The sequence below is a fragment of the Crinia signifera genome, chromosome 2, assembly GCF_055691185.1.
Source record: "Crinia signifera chromosome 2, ASM5569118v1, whole genome shotgun sequence".
NCBI lineage: Eukaryota > Metazoa > Chordata > Amphibia > Anura > Myobatrachidae > Crinia > Crinia signifera.
In genome coordinates, this window is record NC_139218.1 from 243,823,542 (window position 1) to 243,844,576 (window position 21,035).

The 21,035-nt window shown below is 43.9% G+C and overlaps 1 protein-coding gene across 2 annotated transcripts in view; it reads left to right on the plus strand.

Annotated features, from left to right (window-relative positions):
* Positions 1-21,035, plus strand: part of CAMKK1 (calcium/calmodulin dependent protein kinase kinase 1) — a 249,204-nt gene that overhangs the window by 35,877 nt on the left and 192,292 nt on the right. For both annotated transcript variants that reach the window (XM_083174142.1, XM_083174143.1), the window contains exon 2: positions 18,974-19,469. In XM_083174142.1, the coding sequence (XP_083030268.1) occupies positions 19,074-19,469 (396 nt within the window). In that variant the 5' untranslated portion in view covers positions 18,974-19,073. The remainder of the gene's footprint in view (positions 1-18,973; positions 19,470-21,035) is intronic.

Genomic DNA, 21,035 nt, shown 5'->3' on the forward strand with positions numbered 1-21,035 from the left:
GGTTTTGTAGATATCCAGGCTTGAGCACAGGTGACTTAATTAGTATCTGAGGGATTCTGATTAAACAATCTGTGCTTAAGCTTGGGTATCAAACCTGCTTGACATAAATCTAATGTGCAGTAAAATAAGTTGTGAGCCTTTAATGTTATGTCTATTTAATTAATCCCCTGATTTTAACTGTAAAATGATTGTTTACAAAAATATGACCATGATCTATAAGTACAGTAGCGAAGGTAGAGCATACAGCATTGAGGGGCCAAAAACTTTCAAAGTGTATATAGTAGGTTTACTACTCTCAATCCTTTTTTGGGTAGTTTTTTACAATTAAAGTAAAGTTCATGTTTTCTGTTAAGCAAACTAGTTCTCACAATTTGTTGTCAGATTTGCCAATCCAGCATTATTTATGTTAACCACGTCTCTACTATCAAGCACTCATTTTGATTTACTTGCACTTCTGTCTATTATCCAGCTATATTTGTATATTGTAAAGTTCACACAAATGTGGCTTGTAAGATGTATTTTTGCAATATATGGTTGTCTGGTCTGGCCCCGTAGCATGGTGAAGATTACTGTAGAAACCGCAGTGGTTTCGGGACACGGCACCCACAGTGGGAGTCCTTGATCAGTGAGCAGTGCCTGTCTGGGGGCTCTCGGAGAAAGATGGAATGGCGGTACACGCGTCTTACCTGCGTGACCGATAGCACCGGCTTCAGCTGGTAGGTGGGTCTCTCTTATTGTGGCTGTATGGTCTACAGCTGTAAAGGGGAGCTTTGTTTGTCTAGGTGACACACAAGGGTGCCGGAGGACTCGCTTGCAGTTGGGGTTCCGACAGTCATTACCCCGATGTCGGAATCCCAACTGCTAAAAGCCCAACACATGTGCAGAGGCTATTCTCCTTCGTGGGGGTCCACAACCCCCATAGAGGGAGAATAAAATAGGTGGTCGAGTATAGCGAGCCACTGTGCCTGCAAGGGGCTTTGTTGCGATCGTCTCGCTGTCTGAGTCCCCGCATTTGGATTCCGACATTGTGCTAATGACTGTTGGAATCCCGACTGTTGGTATGTTATACCACACCCCCACACACAGCCATTCCGATTCCCACGTTGTGACGGGCAGTTGTAAGCTGGCTTCTGGACTAAGAGTGCAAAATGTGGATGCTGGGTACTGTTTCTCTAACGCTTTTTGCTCGTGGCTGAGCTTTTTCAAAGAGTGATTTTCTATTTGGCTTGTACTTCTTAAATTTATGTTTACCATAAACCATAGAGTATACTATATATCAGTGGTGGCTGTGATGCATGCAACCCTGCTGCCAGCCCTTCTCCTTGTCCCCACCACTGCCGCTCCTCCGGTCCTCGCTGCCACCACTGCTGCAGTGTTCCCGGCCTTTACAATGATGACAGGCGCTGGAACCAACGCATGTGCAATACTCACCTCTTTATTGTGCATGTGTCCAGCTTCTATGGGCTGCTTCGGCAACAGTGAAATCATGGTCCTGATGCCTGTACAATACAGATGACTGGGACCAACGCATGTGCAGTACCGATGTAGGTACTGTACATGCACAGGCCCTTGGTTCTATGGCCAAAGAGACAGCCCTAGAGGGAGTGAACACCTCACAATGGGACTGTCTTGGGTGATTGGCAGGTCGAACTTCCAATAGGAAGACTGCATCTGGCTTCACTATAGGGGAGGATTTTACCTGGGGGGCTCCAGCCTTGCAGCCCATAGGTAAAAACCGCCACTGCTATATATACTCCCTTTGGCAGGCCCAGCCTATACATAATTTGTCACCTAAGCACTGGAATTGACAGACGGCAGTCTTGGCAGTGTGCGTGGCAACAGTGATGTCTGCAGAGGTCCAATCTAGAACTGCCATATTGTGTCATTTGGCCAAGAATGGGGTGGGTAGGGGTTTGAGTTGTTGCACAGCCTGTGCTTGCTTATACCAACAACTATTCCCAGTATGCACGGACAAGTGGCAAATACACTGCATACATGTTGTTTACTGTATTGTGATTCCAAAGAAAATAAAATGTTCTGGATTCTTGACAATTCATTTTACCTTACTGCTGAAACCATTACCTTGCACATTTTGTACCACCGAGCTAACATTTTTTTTCTGGGAAAATGAGGTTTGTGTGTTTTAGGAGTATGCTCTATTTTAGGGTTGTTTTTTTTCAGGGTGCTTTAGCAATTCAAATCTGTGAATCCTTTTTGCAGTTTTTATCGGTATAACATTGGTTTTGCCATTTGTATTCTCCTTGAACTGATGTAGAGCTTTTCTGTTCCTGATTTTGGCCTGAGCGTATTTTACTGTGACATCCACTTACTGTAATCTGTGTTTCCCAGCATTGCAGTGTAAAATTGCATATGTTGTGTCATTGGATGGAGAGTGAGAGTGTCTGTCTGATAATGAACACATGGTCTGTACTTATCCTATGATACAGTTTATCTGGTTTTCTCCTCCTTGATGATTTGTGTTTTGTGTCAACACTACAAGGAGCCATGTGCTTGTGAATGGCAGTAAATAGCTATTTTATTTATTATAATTTTCTTATATAGCTGATAAGATAAATGATCATTATAATATTATACATAATACATTTTAGATTAATCTGGTAGAAATCATGTGCAAAAACAGTTTTCCAAAACATTTTGTTATTAAAACATGTGTAGATTAGCGTTTGTTGTCGGGGGACTAGATATTGTAATATGATGAAAAAATATAAGTAGTCTAAGGCTATAATAAAGGATAACCATACAAATAATTTCCTAGGGTCACAGTGGTTTACTGAGCTAAATTAGTTTGTGAAATGTCCTTGCTTCATGGACCTTCCATGAAAAAACAACAACATCTAAACAGAAAGATGAAATATTTACTTCAAAAGAAACCTTTACGTAATCTTGACCTGAGTGGGCATGTCTAGAACACTGTATGTGCAGATATTATCATTGCTGAAACATGTATGTGTTATACAATAACTCTTTTGGATGTTTCACCCCTGTGCATTGAGCTAGTCACATGGCCACATCACTAAAACGTATTCTATTTTTCACATTTCGATTTTTATTTATTTTTTAATTTTTTTAAACTTCTGCCAAAAAATGCTTTATGGATCTTTATTGCATCTTTTTTCAAAATTGCAAATAAAAGGCGTTTAGCTTCTACATGTAGGTATACTCCAACAAATCTACACTGCACCGATTCACCCTTTGTGTGTTTTTATCTAATTCCTATTTTACTACATTTATGTCTATATTTATGTACTGTACTAGAAGTATATTGCACATTAAATAATTTAAAATTATCGGTGATCAATCTGTCCTAACTCCACACTAACCATATATAGGGGGTATTGAATCCTGGGTCATGATTGTCGATCTGTATCCGTAGATCTAGTATCTGAAATATTCCAAAAACTGTCTTTTTCAGACTTACCAAATCCCCAGATCGGCCTTCACGATTTTCTTCAGCGGTGTGCATTGTGCGAGTGTGCCGGTGACGTCACCGTCATGCTCATGAACTCACGGAATGCACTCCTGGGACCGCTGAAGAGGATCTTGAAGGCCTCCGTGGATGCCGGGGGACACTGTGGACGTCCTGGGATCATTGGGGCACCACCAGGGTAACAGATAAGTATTACAAAAAATAAATGATCCCAAAAACCATAAATATCCCTTTATCCAAAATTCTCATGGTCACGATAAGGGATGCTCAACCTGCACAAGGCAGGCAGCCTTGAATGTTAGCATCACACCGAACCACCCATTAAGACCTCAGTGCTTAGTAGTAGGTTGTGCATTCTGATGGTAAAAAAATTGAAAAACAGAATACAACGGTTTCAGTTATTGCTAATTTACTAGTGTTGAACAGACAATAACTAGAAGAGGTGCATATATTTTGTAAGAAGAGACTCATCCTTTGTAAGCAGTGCCACCATATACAGTAAGCATGGACAAGTATAGAAGAGATCTGTGGAAAACATATTTTTCCATTGTGATGACTATAATATGGTTATTACCCACCTATTCTAGAGGGGATTCTGCTCTGTGGGTGCCCTTATGTTAGCAGATGTAACTTTGGCTGTGAGACTGTGAGACTTGTTTTCTCCTATCACTGTATATGTAGATTTTCCATAACAGTAATGTTGTTTTGTTACTTACTATTGAGAAACATAATTTGACATTATGGAGCTGGTAGGACATCTTTTGCTGATTGTATAAAGTGAGAGAACTGCTGCTACTGTCACTCTGTGATCAAATCAAGCAGTGAGATAATGACGTATTAAACCAATGTTACAAGGATGACATTAATAACTTATACAGGCATTAAAGTTTTTATGACCTGTTTTTTTTAATAGGGCCTGCAACTGTCAGTAATTTTCATATTGTAACACGGCTTCTTTGATCTCCCTGCTTGACAGCCTCTTCCTTCTGGTTCCTACAGTTTAATGCTGCCTGAGCATAGTGATCTAGCCCAGCATGAATTCAGAGAATCCTCCCTCGCTTTACCGGGCTACATTGTAGTGTAGCGGTAATGCTATATCGAAGTCAGAAAGATAAGCAAAAGTTTGTAGCATTCTGGGATGGTGCAAAAGATACCTGGTATGATAACCATGTTTTTGTTCCAACCAGCCAGATCTGAAGATAAATCTTACTAGTGTATGGGCACCTTTAGTCCTTTCCTCTGTTGCGGATAATCTCGGATTTTGTATTTGATCTAAAGTTACAAGATATATAGTAGCCTCTATACTCTAAACAAGCATTCAGATGCCCCCTGTATCTTTTTATTTTATTTGTATTTTTTCACACTTTTTCTGGTTTCCAAAACTAGTCAAAATAATTTATACTCAAAGTTTTACTGTGCGCTGCCAGAAAAAAAGCCATGTAACCATTAAATGCCAAATGAGCTGATATAGTTTATAATTAAATATCTGTTTCAAAAATAGTATAAGGATTCTAGTATGGATCAATGCTCTGCAGTGGCTATCTAATGTGGTGGTTTTTTTATTTTTTGTTTTTTTAAAGGTCAAGCTTGTGTAATGTAGGGTACACACCAGGACGACTGATCGTGCAACGATTTCCTTTGATTAGGCACATGTTCTGTACCCAATCCAATGTAGATAACAAATCTTTACTGCAGTAGATAAAATCTCCAAATCCGTCAGACGACCGGCGAGGGCCCACGTCTGATCAGAATCGGAATGAAAACCAATACGATTCTGCGCTTTTTAAATACAATCAGTCACACGACGCGTCAAAATCGGGGATTGGAGCCCAAATCGTCCTGGTGTGTACCTAACGTGAGAGATATTGAATGTATTAAAGAGAGAATAATAGCCTCATAGGATCACTGATATATTACCCAAAATGGTGACACATTGGGTGAAATTTACTAAGATTTATATTCTACTTCACATGTGATGTTGCTATGGGCAACCAATCAGATCCTGTCTATTATCTTCTTGAGGGTGTTAAATAAATAAGAAGTAGATTCTGATTGGTTGCCCATAGCAACATCACATGTGAAGTAGAATACACATCTTAGTAAATTTCCCCCACTGTCTGTTTTCTGTGTATAACATGACAGGTTTGAAAAATGGTGTCTGTTCTTAGATGGTAAGGACCAGCAGGGATTGCAAAGATGGCTCTGGTTTGCTGTTGTGTTCATACTGTATTTATAATTTGTTCTATTGTTATCAGAAAAATATCAGTAAATTAACATATGCCTATTGTATTTTATGTAATTACTGTATATGGCCATTTGTTGTATTTACAGTACCAATGATTTGTAGATATTTTCCATAGGTTATCTTTAGAACCATACTTTTGATTTTTATTTACTCAGTTTTCCACCTTAATCTCAACCTATTGCTAAAGGCATCCTTATATCAAGCAAACCCAAAGGGGAGCTATGTAATCATATAGGAAGTAATATTGGCAACACCGAATATTGCTGCACCTTTAAAATAGTTAAATGAGAAAAAGGTTATTTTATTTCTCTGTTCTCCAGGAGCAAAGCATCCTCGGAATGCAGGACCAGAATCCCAGCCTTGATAAACATGACATGAACCATTAACATTTCAACAGACAGTAGTCACCAGTGTTCTCAAACATGAGACTGAATGCTAGATATGGAAGGGCAGAGAGATTTGTAGTACAACTATTCTTGCGCGGGAGGAATGTCTTTACAATCATCCACTAAACACAATGAAGATAAAGTCTTTACTGTACTAAATGCGGCAACAGCTAATCCTAGTGCAGCGGTCACCTAGGTGTGCAGATGAAAAGAGGCTTTGCTGATATTATGATTAGCAGTGCTGACAAGCATAGTGTGCTGTTCATGTTTTCAGTAGAAAGACAGCTGCTCTTGAAGACATTCAACGGTTTCTATGCCAAATGAGCCCTCTAAGAAAAAAAAAATAATAATAATCTAACAGTACATTAACTAATGACATTCCTCTCTTACTTGTGTATGCTCATTTGGAGATAGTTTTTGAAAGCAGCACAGCATCACTTGGCTACATCATTATTTAAATGATGAAAATTCACATGCTTGCAAGCAAGACAAGCCTATCCTATTTAAGTTCTACATGCATAACCCTCTGAGGCACTTATGTATTATATAGTTTTTCTTCTGGACTTGCAACTTGGTGGGGCTGCTATGCTATTACTGGTGCCTGTCCTTGTGTTTCCCTCCTATGTCCTATTAATTTAAAATTATTAGCAGAGAAATAAATTTTATAGTTGTCTGCATATATTCTCAGAATGGCCCGCTAATCGGCGCGAGTGTATACGCAGTGAATATAGGAGAAACTTACCCTGCACAAAACAGAATATATCTACAACACACAAGGATATAATGAACCCCTAGCAGAGAAGGAATACTTGGTTTCTAATGCTGTAGTTCGAAGCAGCAGCATAGATTTTACGTTGATAGTGGGGGTGCATTTAACATTGTAAGCACCTATTAAGGTGCTTATGCAATTAAAAATCGTATAGGGGGACCATTTAACATTGAAAAAACCATTAGGGTGCTTATACAATTTTTAAAATCGCATCGAATTGTATGCCATATACAATGGTATACAATTTTAAATTGAATACAATGCCACACTGAATATCGTGGGCGCCGTGCTAGGAAACCAGTACCTTATTTTCAACTACTAGACCCTGACATCTTTGAGAATAATTTTATATACTTTTTTTTATTATTATTATTATTATTATTATTATTATTTTTAGAGCAGGCATGTCCAACGTTGGCCCTCCAGATGTTTTGAAACTACACATCCCAGCATGCTTTGCAATAGTTTGAGCATTCTCGAATAGCAAAACTGTGGCAAAGCATGCTGGGATGTGTAGTTTCACAACATCTGGAGGGCCAACGTTGGACATGCCTGCTTTAGAGGTATTCAATTGTTTCTGCCACCAGGTAGTAATGCATTACTTATCCCACTTGTTGCACCCAACTTTTCCAGGTTTATTCACCCAAAGCAGCTAAATTTGTCTTAAATCCTAGTTAGCAAGCCCAAATTGCAGTTTGGGATGCCCAAAAAATTTACTTTTTACCGATCCTGTGCTCGCTTCCCCAGAAGCATGTGAACAGAAATAATAAATTTGCGCCCTTTGGCAGAAACAATTGTTGAGTTCCAATATAGGTCTGAAACATACAGCCCTGCAAAACAAAAAATTGAATTTCCCCATGATTTATTTGTTTTCTGCAGTGGGACTAATTTAACACCTAATCCCACTCCCAGCTGTGCCCAATAGCTTGTAATCAGAATTTGGATACAGTACTTACGAGTGAAGTTGAAGTGAGTGGTATACATATGCCTATTTGCGTCCTTTTAAGGAGTAGTTTGAGGTCAGGAATAGGGTTTTTTTGTGTCAGACTGCTGTTTATGTACGGTCTCTGGGGTTCCCGCTAATTCCTGATGAATGCTGATTTCGGAGGGCAGTATAGGTAGCACCGAGTGAATTGATCAGGCAAAAGCAGGAGGAGACGCTGATGACTGAACCATAAGAAATGCAACGTGGATCATCTTCAAGGCAACGGGAGACTTCTTCTGCCATCGGGAGTCTTCTTCTTCTTCTGCCATTATCAATAATAATAATAATAATAATAATAATTTCAAATACCTCCAATTGGCCTGCAGTGTACCCCCAAGGATACTTGTACCCCAGGCTGGGAACCACCAGCCTATAATATAGCCTTGAAAAAGATTCACACTTGAATGAAAACATTAGTTGCATGATGGTGAATACTCCAGTAAGGTATGGGTGTGGTGGTCTATCCTTTTTTTAAATCTTTTTAAGGTATGTACCGAACTGGAGTATTCTATATAATATATAAAGCAATGATTTGCAGTGGTAATTGCTGTGGTGCCCTCCTACAGTAGATGGCCTGTGGACCCCACAATAAATAGCTAGAAAAGGCGGCACTCTGCAGACTTGTAAAAACATCCTTTAATTGGGCGATTTAAAGGATGGTTTTACATTCTGCAAAGTGCTGCCTATTCTGGCTTTATATTTATATTATTTAGATAAATATTAAATACTGCTACCATTTAAGTATTGTTTATAGAAGGATATCCTTTTTTTGCAATTGATTCATATTTGTAGTATTCCAAATTTAGATCTGGGATTTATGCTGTGTGTGAGACAAATGACCACAAACTTTGTGTCTTCCAAAGGTTATTTTGGAAATATGCTTTTCGTTAAATCCTTTTATAGACTGTCATATTTGCTTCCATTTACTGACGCATCATTTTTTACATGCATTACCTTAAGGCTCAGTGTTCACTCAAGCTTGACGTTATGTCAGTACCCTTTAAGTCCTATTGTAAGGTGTTCCTGTAGAATCTTTACCTTAATTGGATGAAACTGTCTCAGTGGCATGAGCAAAGCATATTGAATTTCAGAAACAATTGGATAAATACATCAGTCCTTATGACGACAATCTTTTATCAGGGTTTGGCTTTTGACTGACAGGTTGACACTGTGACTCTGTTGATTGATGTATTGCGGCTAGGAGCTATCTGCTGTAAAACAAATCTTATTATGAATTGTGGCAGTTGGAACTTCAGTGAAAGAGCTGATGTGATGTGTAGGAGAACATGCTGTGTTTTTAGATTTATTTGATTATAAATTTGACTTTAGGGATCCATTCAATTACCCACAAGTTGGGGTGCTACTGTGCTGCACTTAATGTTTTTTTTTTTTTTTGTAATGTTTACCTTTTTATATAGGAAATATAATCTTCTTTGGTAGAAGTGTTTGATCAGTCACTATTCTGGCCACTCTTAAAATTTGGGATCTGAGTAAAGCCTTCTTTAGGGGAATAGGGTGAAAGATTTTGGATTTCAAGAGGGTGTTTTTGTCAGTAGGCTTTATCAATAAATTCATACTGATAATGCCATCCTTCAGTGACATCAGGATGTCCAAATGGCTATTTTCCAGATGAGACATTTGAGAAGTCATTTAGGTTGGAGAAGACCTGTTAATGGTCGACATCAGATTTGTAAACTCCAAATTTACTTCACTATACATAATATATCTGACTGTCAAATTAATAATTTTGTTGCAAACTGGCACCGGATTCCGACAATCATACAAACATACCAAAGGGTCTAATACCATACTTATAATAATGAGAAAAAGAAAGAATACTGACAGTTTTTCAAGCGCTCCTTATATGTAATGATCCAAATATCACTCCATATTGTACATCACTGGTATCAGCTCATGTGACATAAAAAAAGAGAGACCAAATATGGTGTAATACCGTCAAGTATAAGTTATATTAAACCATCTATAATGAGAACCGTACCCTGTATTTTTGTCCACTTAATTTAAGTAGACAACAATCGCTCAAGATTGAGGGAGAAATGGGTTTCCAATACGATCCTCCTTTACTTCCCAGGTCGTTCAGCATGCAGCGAAAACCAAAAGATATATCTCCAAATGGAGTAATAACGTTTTAATAAGGTAAAATGCATTACAGATCTTAATGGGTGTAAACAATGGACTCTCACCGGAAATAATTGTCCACTAAACAAAGGAGACAAAACAGCATAGATAGTAAACCTCAGGCGTCCCTGGATGCTGCTGTAGGTGTTGAAGACCAGGTGCTCCGTCCAGTATCACTCCACCAACGCGATTCAGACAATATGTCCTTTTATCAAGGCATAAAGACTTATTCCCATATCCGGGTATTTATACCCGTACATCCAATGATTAAAAAGACCTAATTACAGACACAGACTTCTACCAGCTAGTTTGCCCCCTTGGAATACTGGGTTTTTATCTCCAGTTTTTCTTTAGAACAGTCCCGCCAGGTGTAGTGATGATTGTTGAATCTCACCTTCCTCCCGGAAGTGTGGCGCCGTCAACTGGAACTTCCTTGTGTTCCACAGGCGCCGGACCTGAAGTCTCATGCGTTACACCACGTCCGCGTATGGAACGCTCCCGGCGGATGTAGCCCCCTTATACTGACGTATTATTGACCAGAAGTCCCACATAGCGCCGGATCCTGTATGTGTTCCACAGGTACCCGGCTGAAGTTGTTTTTGCGGTTCACCGCCATTTAATCGACTGCTTAATGTGGGAATCTTGATGTGCAATAAGTAACTTGAGGGTATCGATTGTGCAAAATGCGTTTATGACCATAAAATAAAGAAAAAGGATATTACATTACTTTACATGTTATGCAACATCACTGATATAAAATACTAAAAACAGACAATAATTGAGACAGGCAAGGTCAGTCAATAACACAACAGTATAATAACCATTTTAATTTAAAGTCTTTATTAAGACCACTGGGTATCAATGTTTTATACTGATAGATCATGCTCATTTCGCTCTTGGCCAATTTTGTGGCAATATTACCACAAAGTGGGCCATTAACAGCCAGCACTCAGAGCCTGGAGGAGGTGACAGTGACAAAAGAGAGCAGCACCGCGAGGTAGGAGAGGAGGAGGTAAGTCTGCAGCCCGAGTCCTGCTAGCAATAAATCCCCTTACATGACACAGCCAAGCAGCTTGCTAAATGGACCACGCACCCCTTTTACCTCTACTTCCTGCCCGGGTCTGCTCCGTCCTCACTGTCACACCTCCTTGGTTCTGGCCCCCAATGCTGGTTTCAGTTCCTCGTGCTCCGTCCTCACACCAGCTGCAGCTCTGTTCCCCTGCTGAGCAGCTGCTTCTGGTGTTGGCTCCAGCCGTCTGTTGAGGCACAGTGCAGGAGCCAGCTTACGCGGCTTCCGTGCACTGCTGCCTAAGACTCTGCGGTGACAGGGACCCTTTCATTTTCACGCCCAGCAGATGTGTGAAGCGGCCGTTAGTCACGCTGTGTCTTCTTCGCGGTCGCATAACAACTGAGGGGGAAACAGATTCCCTCCGACCTTGTAACACATATTAACACGGCATGCACGCCAAAATGGCTGGGTGCCAGGGGACCCAGCTATTCATAATAAATGAGTCCCTGGTGCTCCAAAGTGGGTAAAATACTCGCTATAGTGAGTATTTGCGAACCCTGGATCATTACATATAAGGAGCGCTTGAGAAACTGTCAGTATTCTTTCTTTTTTTCTATGTATTGTGTGCTGTGACACAACCACTGTATAGTTTAAGCTGCCCCCAGCGCACTAATTTACTCCATACTCATTTTTTGCCCACTATACTTATATTATACACTATAATAATGTATGATGTACTGGGTTTAATGCTATCCCCGTGTCAGGGCAATTTGTAGTTACACAAAAAAATCAAATCTCCTGTCAGACTTAAGATATTTCCGTAAAACAAGTATTTACTAAACTTGAGTTATATGCCACATAATTTGGTTTAAAGAAGTTAACATTGCAAGCAAGATAAGAGTCAAAATGTTGACAAATTGTTTAACCCACCCCCAATTTGGCCTCAGATGTGGATGGAACATATTTCTTGACCATTGGGAACTTTTGTTTTTTTTGTATTTTTGTTTGAGAACATTTTTATATTTGTGTCAATTTAATGAATGTACAGGTGAACACATACTATTCATAAGTACTACTAATCAGAGTGTGACATCAATGCTAACACTTATTACTTTTCATTAATCCTATTGTATAATTTTGCTGATAATGGGCTGTATTCAGGGTCCATCGTTAACTCCTGTAGTTCCGCCTGTTCTAGCTTTTACATCAGCTAGACAGGCGGATTAGCTTTCACCTTTCCACCAATTAGTGTATTCAGAGTGAATACAGGGCGGAACGCCTCCTGGCGTTAAAACCCCTATGAGGCGAAAGGGGGCATGTCCAATTCGCCTGCAGGGCAGGCCAGTGTCAGACACACACTCCTCCGCCATTAGCTGTATGGAGATGTGTTGTGGTGCTGTCCCCCTGCCCGAATTATGAACTTTGAGCTGGCCTGTAATGGAGTGCCCCCTGTCCCCACGCCTGCCTGCCTGCCGCCAGCCCCCCTCCTGCTGTCTGCCCTGCATGATTATTCAGCCTGCGTGCTTCCCTTTAATGGAGCACGCTGTCCACCAGCCCCCCGGCCGCTGACACAGCCCGGAGCAAAGGGGGACCATGGGGAGACCTTTAGTGACTGTGATGTGAGCTCCGTGACTGGGTTGAGCCAGGAACTGGGCTGCCTGCAGAGCACAGCAGAAGCCGGCTGAGGGGGAGACGGATCCTGGCCTGGCTGCAAGGGGCAATGTCTCTGTCCATTGTGTCCCCCTGCCTGCCACACGCTGTCCGCCAGTGAGGAGGGGAGATGGCGGCGGGGGCTTTAGCCGGAGCCCCTGTGCCTGCGCGCAGTGACAGGGGTGCCGGGCTCACAAATACCTTGTACCTGGTGAAGCTTTCTGACACCGGCTCCCAGAGCTCCCTCTCCCGCGAGTCTGCTGTGCTTCATGAGCGGCAGTATCCGGCAATGCGGCTGGGAGCTTGTATCAGTATTTGCAGGGACTGATACAAGCTCCCAGCCGAATTGACAGATACTGCCGCTCCTGCAGCACAACAGACTCGCGGGAGAGGGAGCTCCGGGAGCCGGTGTCACAAAGCCTGCACCGCTTCACCAGGTACAAGCGGTGCCCTGTCTGCAGGGGGGGGGGCTTCCCCGCAGCACCGAGCTGCACACTATCTGTGAGCCCAGCCCCGCACGGCACCCCGGTCACTGCGCGCAGGCACAGGGGCTCCGGCTGTCCGGATCCCCACTGTTTGTCAGCTCCCTGCCCGCTGTCCATCAGCCCCCCGCCCGCTGTCCGGCTGCTGCCAACACTGTATTACTGTATTCTGCCTCACCCCCTGCTGGCCTCTTTCACCCTCTCCCCCCCCGCTGGCCTCTTGCTCCTTCTCCCCCTCCCCCCCTTTGCTGGGATCCTTCACCCCCTTTGCTGGGATCCTTCACCCCCTCCCCCCCTTTGCTGGGATCCTTCACCCCCCCCCCCTTGCTGGGATCCTTCACCCCCCCTCCCCCTTTGCTGGGATCCTTCACCCCCCCTCCCCCTTTGCTGGGATCCTTCAACCCCCCCCCCCTTTGCTGGGCTCCTTCACCCCCTCCCCCCCCCCCTTTGCTGGGCTCCTTCACCCCCTCCCCCCCCCCCTTTGCTGGGCTCCTTCACCACCTCCCCCCCCCCCTTTGCTGGGCTCCTTCACCCCCTCCCCCCCCCCTTTGCTGGGCTCCTTCACCCCCTCCCCCCCCTTTGCTGGGCTCCTTCACCCCCCCCCCTTTGCTGGGATCCTTCACCCCCTCCCCCCCCCCTTTGCTGGGATCCTTCACCCCCTCCCCCCCCTTTGCTGGGATACTTCACCCCCTCCCCCCCCCTTTGCTGGGATCCTTCATCCCCTCCCCCCCCCCCCCTTTGCTGGGATCCTTCATCCCCTCCCCCCCCCCCCTTTGCTGGGATCCTTCATCCCCTCCCCCCCCCCCCCCTTTGCTGGGATCCTTCATCCCCTCCCCCCCCCCCCATTGCTGGGCTCCTTCACCCCCTCCTCCCCCCTTTGCTGGGCTCCTTCACCCCCTCCTCCCCCCTTTGCTGGGCTCCTTCACCCCCTCCTCCCCCCTTTGCTGGGCTCCTTCACCCCCTCCTCCCCCCTTTGCTGGGCTCCTTCACCCCCTCCTCCCCCCTTTGCTGGGCTCCTTCACCCCCTCCCCACCCTTTGCTGGGCTCCATCGCCCCCTCCCCCCCCTTTGCTGGGCTCCTTCACCCCCCCCCCCCCCTTTGCTGGGCTCCATCGCCCCCCCCCCCCCCCCCCCCCCCCTTTGCTGGGCTCCATCGCCCCCTCCCAACCCCCACCCCCACCCCTTTTTGCTGGGCTCCATCGCCCCCCTCCTGCGCTCCATCCCTTGCTGGGCTCCTTCACCCCCTCCCCACCCTTTGCTGGGCTCCTTCACCCCCTCCCCCCCTTTGCTGGGCTCCATCGCCCCCTCCCCCCCCCCTTTGCTGGGCTCCATCGCCCCCTCCCCCCCCTTTGCTGGGCTCCTTCACCCCCTCCCCCCCTTTGCTGGGCTCCATCGCCCCCTCCCCCCCTTTGCTGGGCTCCATCGCCCCCTCCCAACCCCCACCCCCTTTTGCTGGGCTCCATCGCCCCCCTCCTGCGCTCCATCCCCTGCTGGGCTCCTTCACTCCCCTGATGCCCACCTTCACACCCCCCCTTCACCCCCCATGATGCCCACCTTCACCCCCGCTTGCTGCGCTCCACCCCCTGCTGGCCTCCTTCACCCCCCCTGTCAACATAGGTAAGTATCAGTATGTGTGGGCTCCGTGTGTATTAAAGGTTTATTATTCTGGTGTCAGTGTGTGTTTATTTTACTATTTGTATTGCTGTGGAACTACAAGTTCCAGTGGGCCCTTTAATGCCCCGCATGCTGGGACTTGTGGTTCTCCAAGTCCCTGCATGCGGGGGAGGCTTGCTGGGACTCATAGTTCCACAGCAATTTTTACACCATGTATCAGCCCGGTACCCACCGCCCAGGGGTACAGGGGACAGCCCCAGGCTTCAGCCTGGGCAGGTAAATTCTGGAGGGGGGGGGGGGGGCCTTCCTTGATGTGGTCCCCAGGACCCCTGCACAGGCTGACCAGTCATGGGGATAATGTTTTGGCTGTGGGACCTTATATAAGAAGTGTCCCCCAGCTGTGACATTACCCTGCTGGCTGGTTGGGCCTGGTGCTGGTTCTTCAAATACGGGGGACCCCTATTCATTTTGTCCCCCATATTTTGGGAACCAGGACGGGCTCTGTGAGCCTGGGGTTGGTTACGTCCGTGGGGGGGGACCCCACGCCATTTTTATTATTTATTTTTCTATATTTTTTTACACTGAAGCCTGCGCGGATCTGACTAATCCGTGCAGGCTTCTGCGAAATATGCCTGGAAAATGAAGTGTATTTTCCACACATATTTAACCATCAATTAGTGGCTGGATACCGCTAATTGCAGATAATTACCGTCTGTATTGAAAAAATACGAGTCTGTACCCAGCAGAGCGCAGTAAAAGCCTCTGGGAAGCTGGAACCCCGTGCGCGCACCAGCAAGACACACTGCACCGGCCGGGACTAGCAAAACAGGGCGGGCGGCAGTAACCCGTAGAGGGAAATCAGCTGCAGCAGTGTCCGCCCACGGCGTCCCCTGCTGCACGCTACAGAGCCCTCCATACGCAGAGCCGGAGGCGAGGACGTGGCACGGCGATCGGCGTGAGATGCCGTCCCAGAGCTCTTATGCGGCTCACCCCAGACACTTGTAGTGCGCTCTGCTGTGTCCCCCCCTCCCTGCTGGGTACAGACTCCGTCTGCCCTGCATGATTTATGCTCACACGCTGGCCGCCAGCCCCCCGGCTGCTGACACAGCCCGGAGCAAAGGGGGACCATGGGGAGAGCCTGAGGTGAGGTGAGATGCATGCCCGCATCAGAGCTCCGGGATGGGGTCACGCTGTGTCAGCAGCCGGGGGGCTGGCTGCCAGCGTGTGAGCATAAATCATGCAGGGCAGACCTGTACCCAGCAGGGAGGGGGGACACAGCAGAGCGCAATACAAGTGTCTGGGGTGGGCCGTATAAGAGCTCCGGGACCGGGTCACGCTGTGTCAGCAGCCGGGGGGCTGGCTGCCAGCGTGTGAGCATAAATGATGCAGGCAGACGGAGTTTCACTCCGGGGACAGGTCTTACCCAGCAGGGAGGGGTGAACACAGTAAAATAAAAACAGCTGGTGCCCAGTTAACTCCCCTGCATTTACATGAACGAAGCAGGGGAGTTTGAAAGAAAAATATAAAGTTTTACACTCACCCAGCACCAGACCACTAACCTGGGTAGAGTAAAAAAAATAATTATAAAAATCAAAATATATTCATATGGGCAATAATAAACATACAAAATATATTTACAAACAAAATGAAAATAAATTACATCGATTCATGTCAAAAACTACATAAATAAAATAATATTTAAGGTTTTGTAGAGCAGTCCCGACAGAAGAAATTGTGTAGTTCACTTTGTCTAAAGCCTGCCTGAAAACTGTAGAATCCATTTAGACAATCACACACTGAATAGGCTAAATCAGATTAACATGACGGAGTTTAGACAAAGTGAAAAAAAAGTCTAAATGGCTCATTTAGACAGGCGAGGCAAACGAAAAGAGTTGACAGGTGAAATGCTTTAGACTGTCTAGAAAAAATTATAGTGAATACTACAATTCATCTAGACTTTTTTTCCAGGCGTAAAATGTGCTGTTTTAGACAGAATGGACCTAACGACCAACAGTGAATACACCCCAATGTATTTGTGGATAACCTAGAAAGAGGGGATCCTTTTATAGCAGAACAAAATGTTGAAATAATCTAAGACCTTGGGTAAATTGGATACCTGATGTGACTGCTAGAGATTAATTATAATAACTTCTAGTTAAAGGAATCCTCTATTCATGCATACTGTTTTTATTAAATAGCACAACTATACAGGTTTAATTTTCTCTCAAAAGTTCATCATAGGTTTAATCATGAGTTGTATTGCATTTTGACTTGTATGAAAAACGAACATGGTAGATTCATTCTTTGCTATGATATAATGAAAATGAATATAATAAATATTTTATTTCTTTGTGGGATGAGCCTATACCTGGGTACACATTAGCCGATCACCATTAATGTTATGATATCTTTAAAAATTATTTTCATGCATATAGATGAACATGTATGCACAGTAGTGTTAACATGCATGTTAGCATGTTCCTGCTGATGGTTAACGACCCCTCTGTCCTCTGTTTATGCAGCCCAATTGCCCAGATGTGGCTAATAGGTCACTGTGTTTTGCACTATATCATTTGTCCAGGAGTTCCAGGCAGTTCAGGTGAAAATCATTAATGATCTCGTTCATGGATGATATGGACTAATGTGTACCCAGCTTCAGTTGGTAAATAATAAACAGGAGTGGTACCGTAGCTATGGAAAGATAATATGTTCAGTCTCTCTGAATATGTATTCACAGATAATACAGGATAATTCCTGGTGCAGTTTTGCTTGTATGATTCAATGTCTATTCTGCATGTGGTAAAAACTATATAAAGAATTATATATAATCTTATGAAATTACTAATACAGTATATAATCTTATGATAATAGAGTAATAATTACAGTAACCTGTATGTCAGAGGAGAACTACAGTAATTATCTTCTATTAACTTTGGTTATTAAGGTCTGTACACATGTACAATATGCGGCAACACCAATGATCCAAGGGGTAAACCTCAAAGGATATTGTCAGGGCTGTCACCGGGACCCCAACAAACATGCAGTCACTGACTATATTGTCTGATAGCATGGCATATTCAGACTATCTGCGTTAACGTTATTGATCTGTGGGAGCACGCATTGTTAATGATGTAGTGGGCACACACTGAACGCTATGCACGAGGATCTAATAACTGATATCGTCATGTCGATCGCTCACACAGATTGGACAGTGTGTACACAGTTTAAGAGATGTAATCCTGTACAATAAAAGGCTAACGCCTTTTAGATAACGCCTAATAAAAGGCACACTTGTTTACCACTATGGATGGATCAAGTGTGCTCGCTTTACAGCAATGCAAAAGCAAAACGTTGCACTAACAGTGCGGAGAGAGAACTGGAAAGCGGGGTGGCCTTGCCCTATGCTGGTTGCCTCCTCGCTGTTTACCGCCAGCAGTTGTAATTTTGGGAATACTCACTAAGGGGTAGATTTATTACACTCGGTGAAGTGATAAACTGTCTGTTTTTTATCACCGGCCAATCGGCTCTTACAGTACCTGTCATTTTTCAAACCAAGCCTGTAGCTTCACAGGTAGGTGCTGATTGGTCGGTGATAAAAACCAGACAGTTCACTTCTCCAAGCTTAATAAATCTACCCCTAAATTACACTGGATACTAAATGAGTCCCTAAATTCCTTTATAGCCAGAAGTTCTATAAACTTTTATTATAATATGCTATAAAGTAACTAACTATAGAAATTATATTTTTCTCTCTTGCTCTCTGGCTAGCTATCCCTCTATCTCATTAGCTATAAATATATACTCTAAAGCAGAGGCATCACCGTTAATGGTGACACCTGGTGCATCAGAAAAGGGGTGTGGTCTATAACAAAGGGGAGAGGCCTCACAGGAATTCCTGGGTTCCCTCAATTGTAGAGGCGTTATCTACCTGGAATGGTCACGTGGCCGCCCTCTTGGAGTGCCCGGCATCCCCAGTGATTCTGAGCTACCTGCACTGCCAGTTCCTTCTTTGTGATGGGAGAAGAGTGCTGCAGAAGAATGTCACACTGCAGCATTCTGTTCCTGTTCCTGCACAGGAGATTACATTTTTGGTGTCGCCTCCTAGTAGGGTGCCACCTGTAACCCCATAGCGAAGTCACTGCCCTAAAGTTATAACTGTTAGAGATTGTCTTTTTGTTGCAATTATGACAATACTGACTTGTTTTCTCTATGTTGACATTAATTGACATTTTGTTCTTATTTCATAGACTGGACAGAACGCCTTAATTAAGACTATCTGCTGTATTGGATTTGGAAACTGCATTTTGCACCCCAGAGACTGTGCTGGAATTTTCCCACACTGACACGATGGATTGTGGTTCTTGCTCTAGTAAAGACAATCAGACTGAGCTTGCTGAGAGAGTTGCTGCTATAGAAGTGGAGGAAGAAACAGGGGGCCCACATGCTCAGTTTACTGGAGAAATGTACAGTCTGAGAAATAATGGTATGAGCTCTGAAACCAGTGAGGATGTGTTTCTTTCTTCCCAAGATCAGAGGGACTTGAGCTTTTTCCAAAGAGCTACATCTCGACCAGGGCTTTCAAACAGGAAGTTATCCCTTCAGGAAAGGCCATCAAGTAGCTGCCTCCCCTCACAGAGCCAGGCCTATGGTCCATATGCAACTGGTCCTTCATCGCATGTTTCTCCTCGAACTATCCGAAGGCCAACAATCGAATCCAACCGGGTCTCTATTTCTGACTCTGATGTAAGTTATGGCTTCAGGCTTTTGAAATAAATATTTTATATTTAGTGTTCCCACACGTCCAGGTCTCATCTATAGTTCCTTTTTATCCACTAGAAAGCGTTACATCTCAGTGCTTTATCTTCCCAGAATCCTGATGCACCCACGTAGTAGGAGAAACTGGTTATTTTCAAGTATTTTTTTTGTTCTTATCCTGAGAGAATGTGGAGTGCATTGTATTGCATGCGAAAACATACGTGTGCCCTACATTTTTCATTTAACTATATTGTCTTTCTTTCTACAAAGTATTCTGTAACAAGTAAATGAATCCAAATGAATTTTTGTTAGAACAAATATCATTTGTGTGCTATAAAAGAACAGTTTATCCCATGGCCAAACTTCTATTGTAGCATGACTACACTGCATTTCCAAGCATTGAGTTTTAAACACACATCCTTTCTTGCATTGCAGTATGTGATTAATTCCTTTCTAATCCTACAAAATCTTATAATACATCCAATTCACAATTGAAATAATATAAATTAATGTAATCGTGAATCCATCCAATTTTTTTTTAATTAATATTTAAATTTACCTGCTGCTACCTCCTGTATTATCACGGCCGGGTGCCATGATAATACACAAGTACCCATTCTACTTTCTACTTGACTCTGAGAAACAACTAGAGAATTGTTGGCTTGTACCAGATTCATATTTAAGACTTTTTTTAAAAAAATGTTGGATAAGACTTCTGCTTCATACTGTGGACTTTAGGAAAACCACAATATGGACATTAATTACTAGTGCCAATACACTATTACTTTACATATGTATGTATGGACAGTGGCGGATTGGCATGCCCGTATTGTGGGCCAGATTTCTGCAGCGACAGGCAGCCTACTGGCCATAACCAGAACTTTGCCAGAAATAAAAAAGGCCACCAGGAGGGCTGCTGCGCTTGAGCGACAAGCAGACTACTGGCCAGTACAAAAACTTTGACAAAAATTAAAATGGGTGCCGGTGACTGCCATCTCGAGACGGTGGCACTGGAAATGAAACCGAACCAGTGCCGACTTTTTTCAAAGCATGCTCTCGCTTTTTTGACAGAGCCCAATTGAGATTTGAACGTACGGCTGCGATTTTGCATCCACTTGTGTTCAGTTAAGTTGCCGCTCCAGTGAAATCTCGCCTTGTGAATTAATGTGCTAGCTGTGCGACTGGATGTACAAAATCATATATAACCTGCATGCCATCTAATTATTTTTCCACCTGCCACAACAAGCTGCGATAAAAAAACGGGCACACTGCGTTTTCCCTGTCATGTCCAATGGGGTTTATTTTCAGCATGCCTAGCATTTTCCTAGGCACTCCCAGTAAATGGCCGGTTTCCACCCCCACACGCCTTGTCAAAGTGCCCACCAGGAAAAAAGAACCCACCACCCGCTCCCCATTCATTATTCGCTTTCAATCAGCCAGTGATTAGAAAAAGTTGCAGGAGTTCATCGCAGGAAGACCTCACGCATGCAAACAGCTGTGCGTTCAGATCTGAATCGGACCCATAGTAACATGCTTGGAAATGTTGGCAATCTT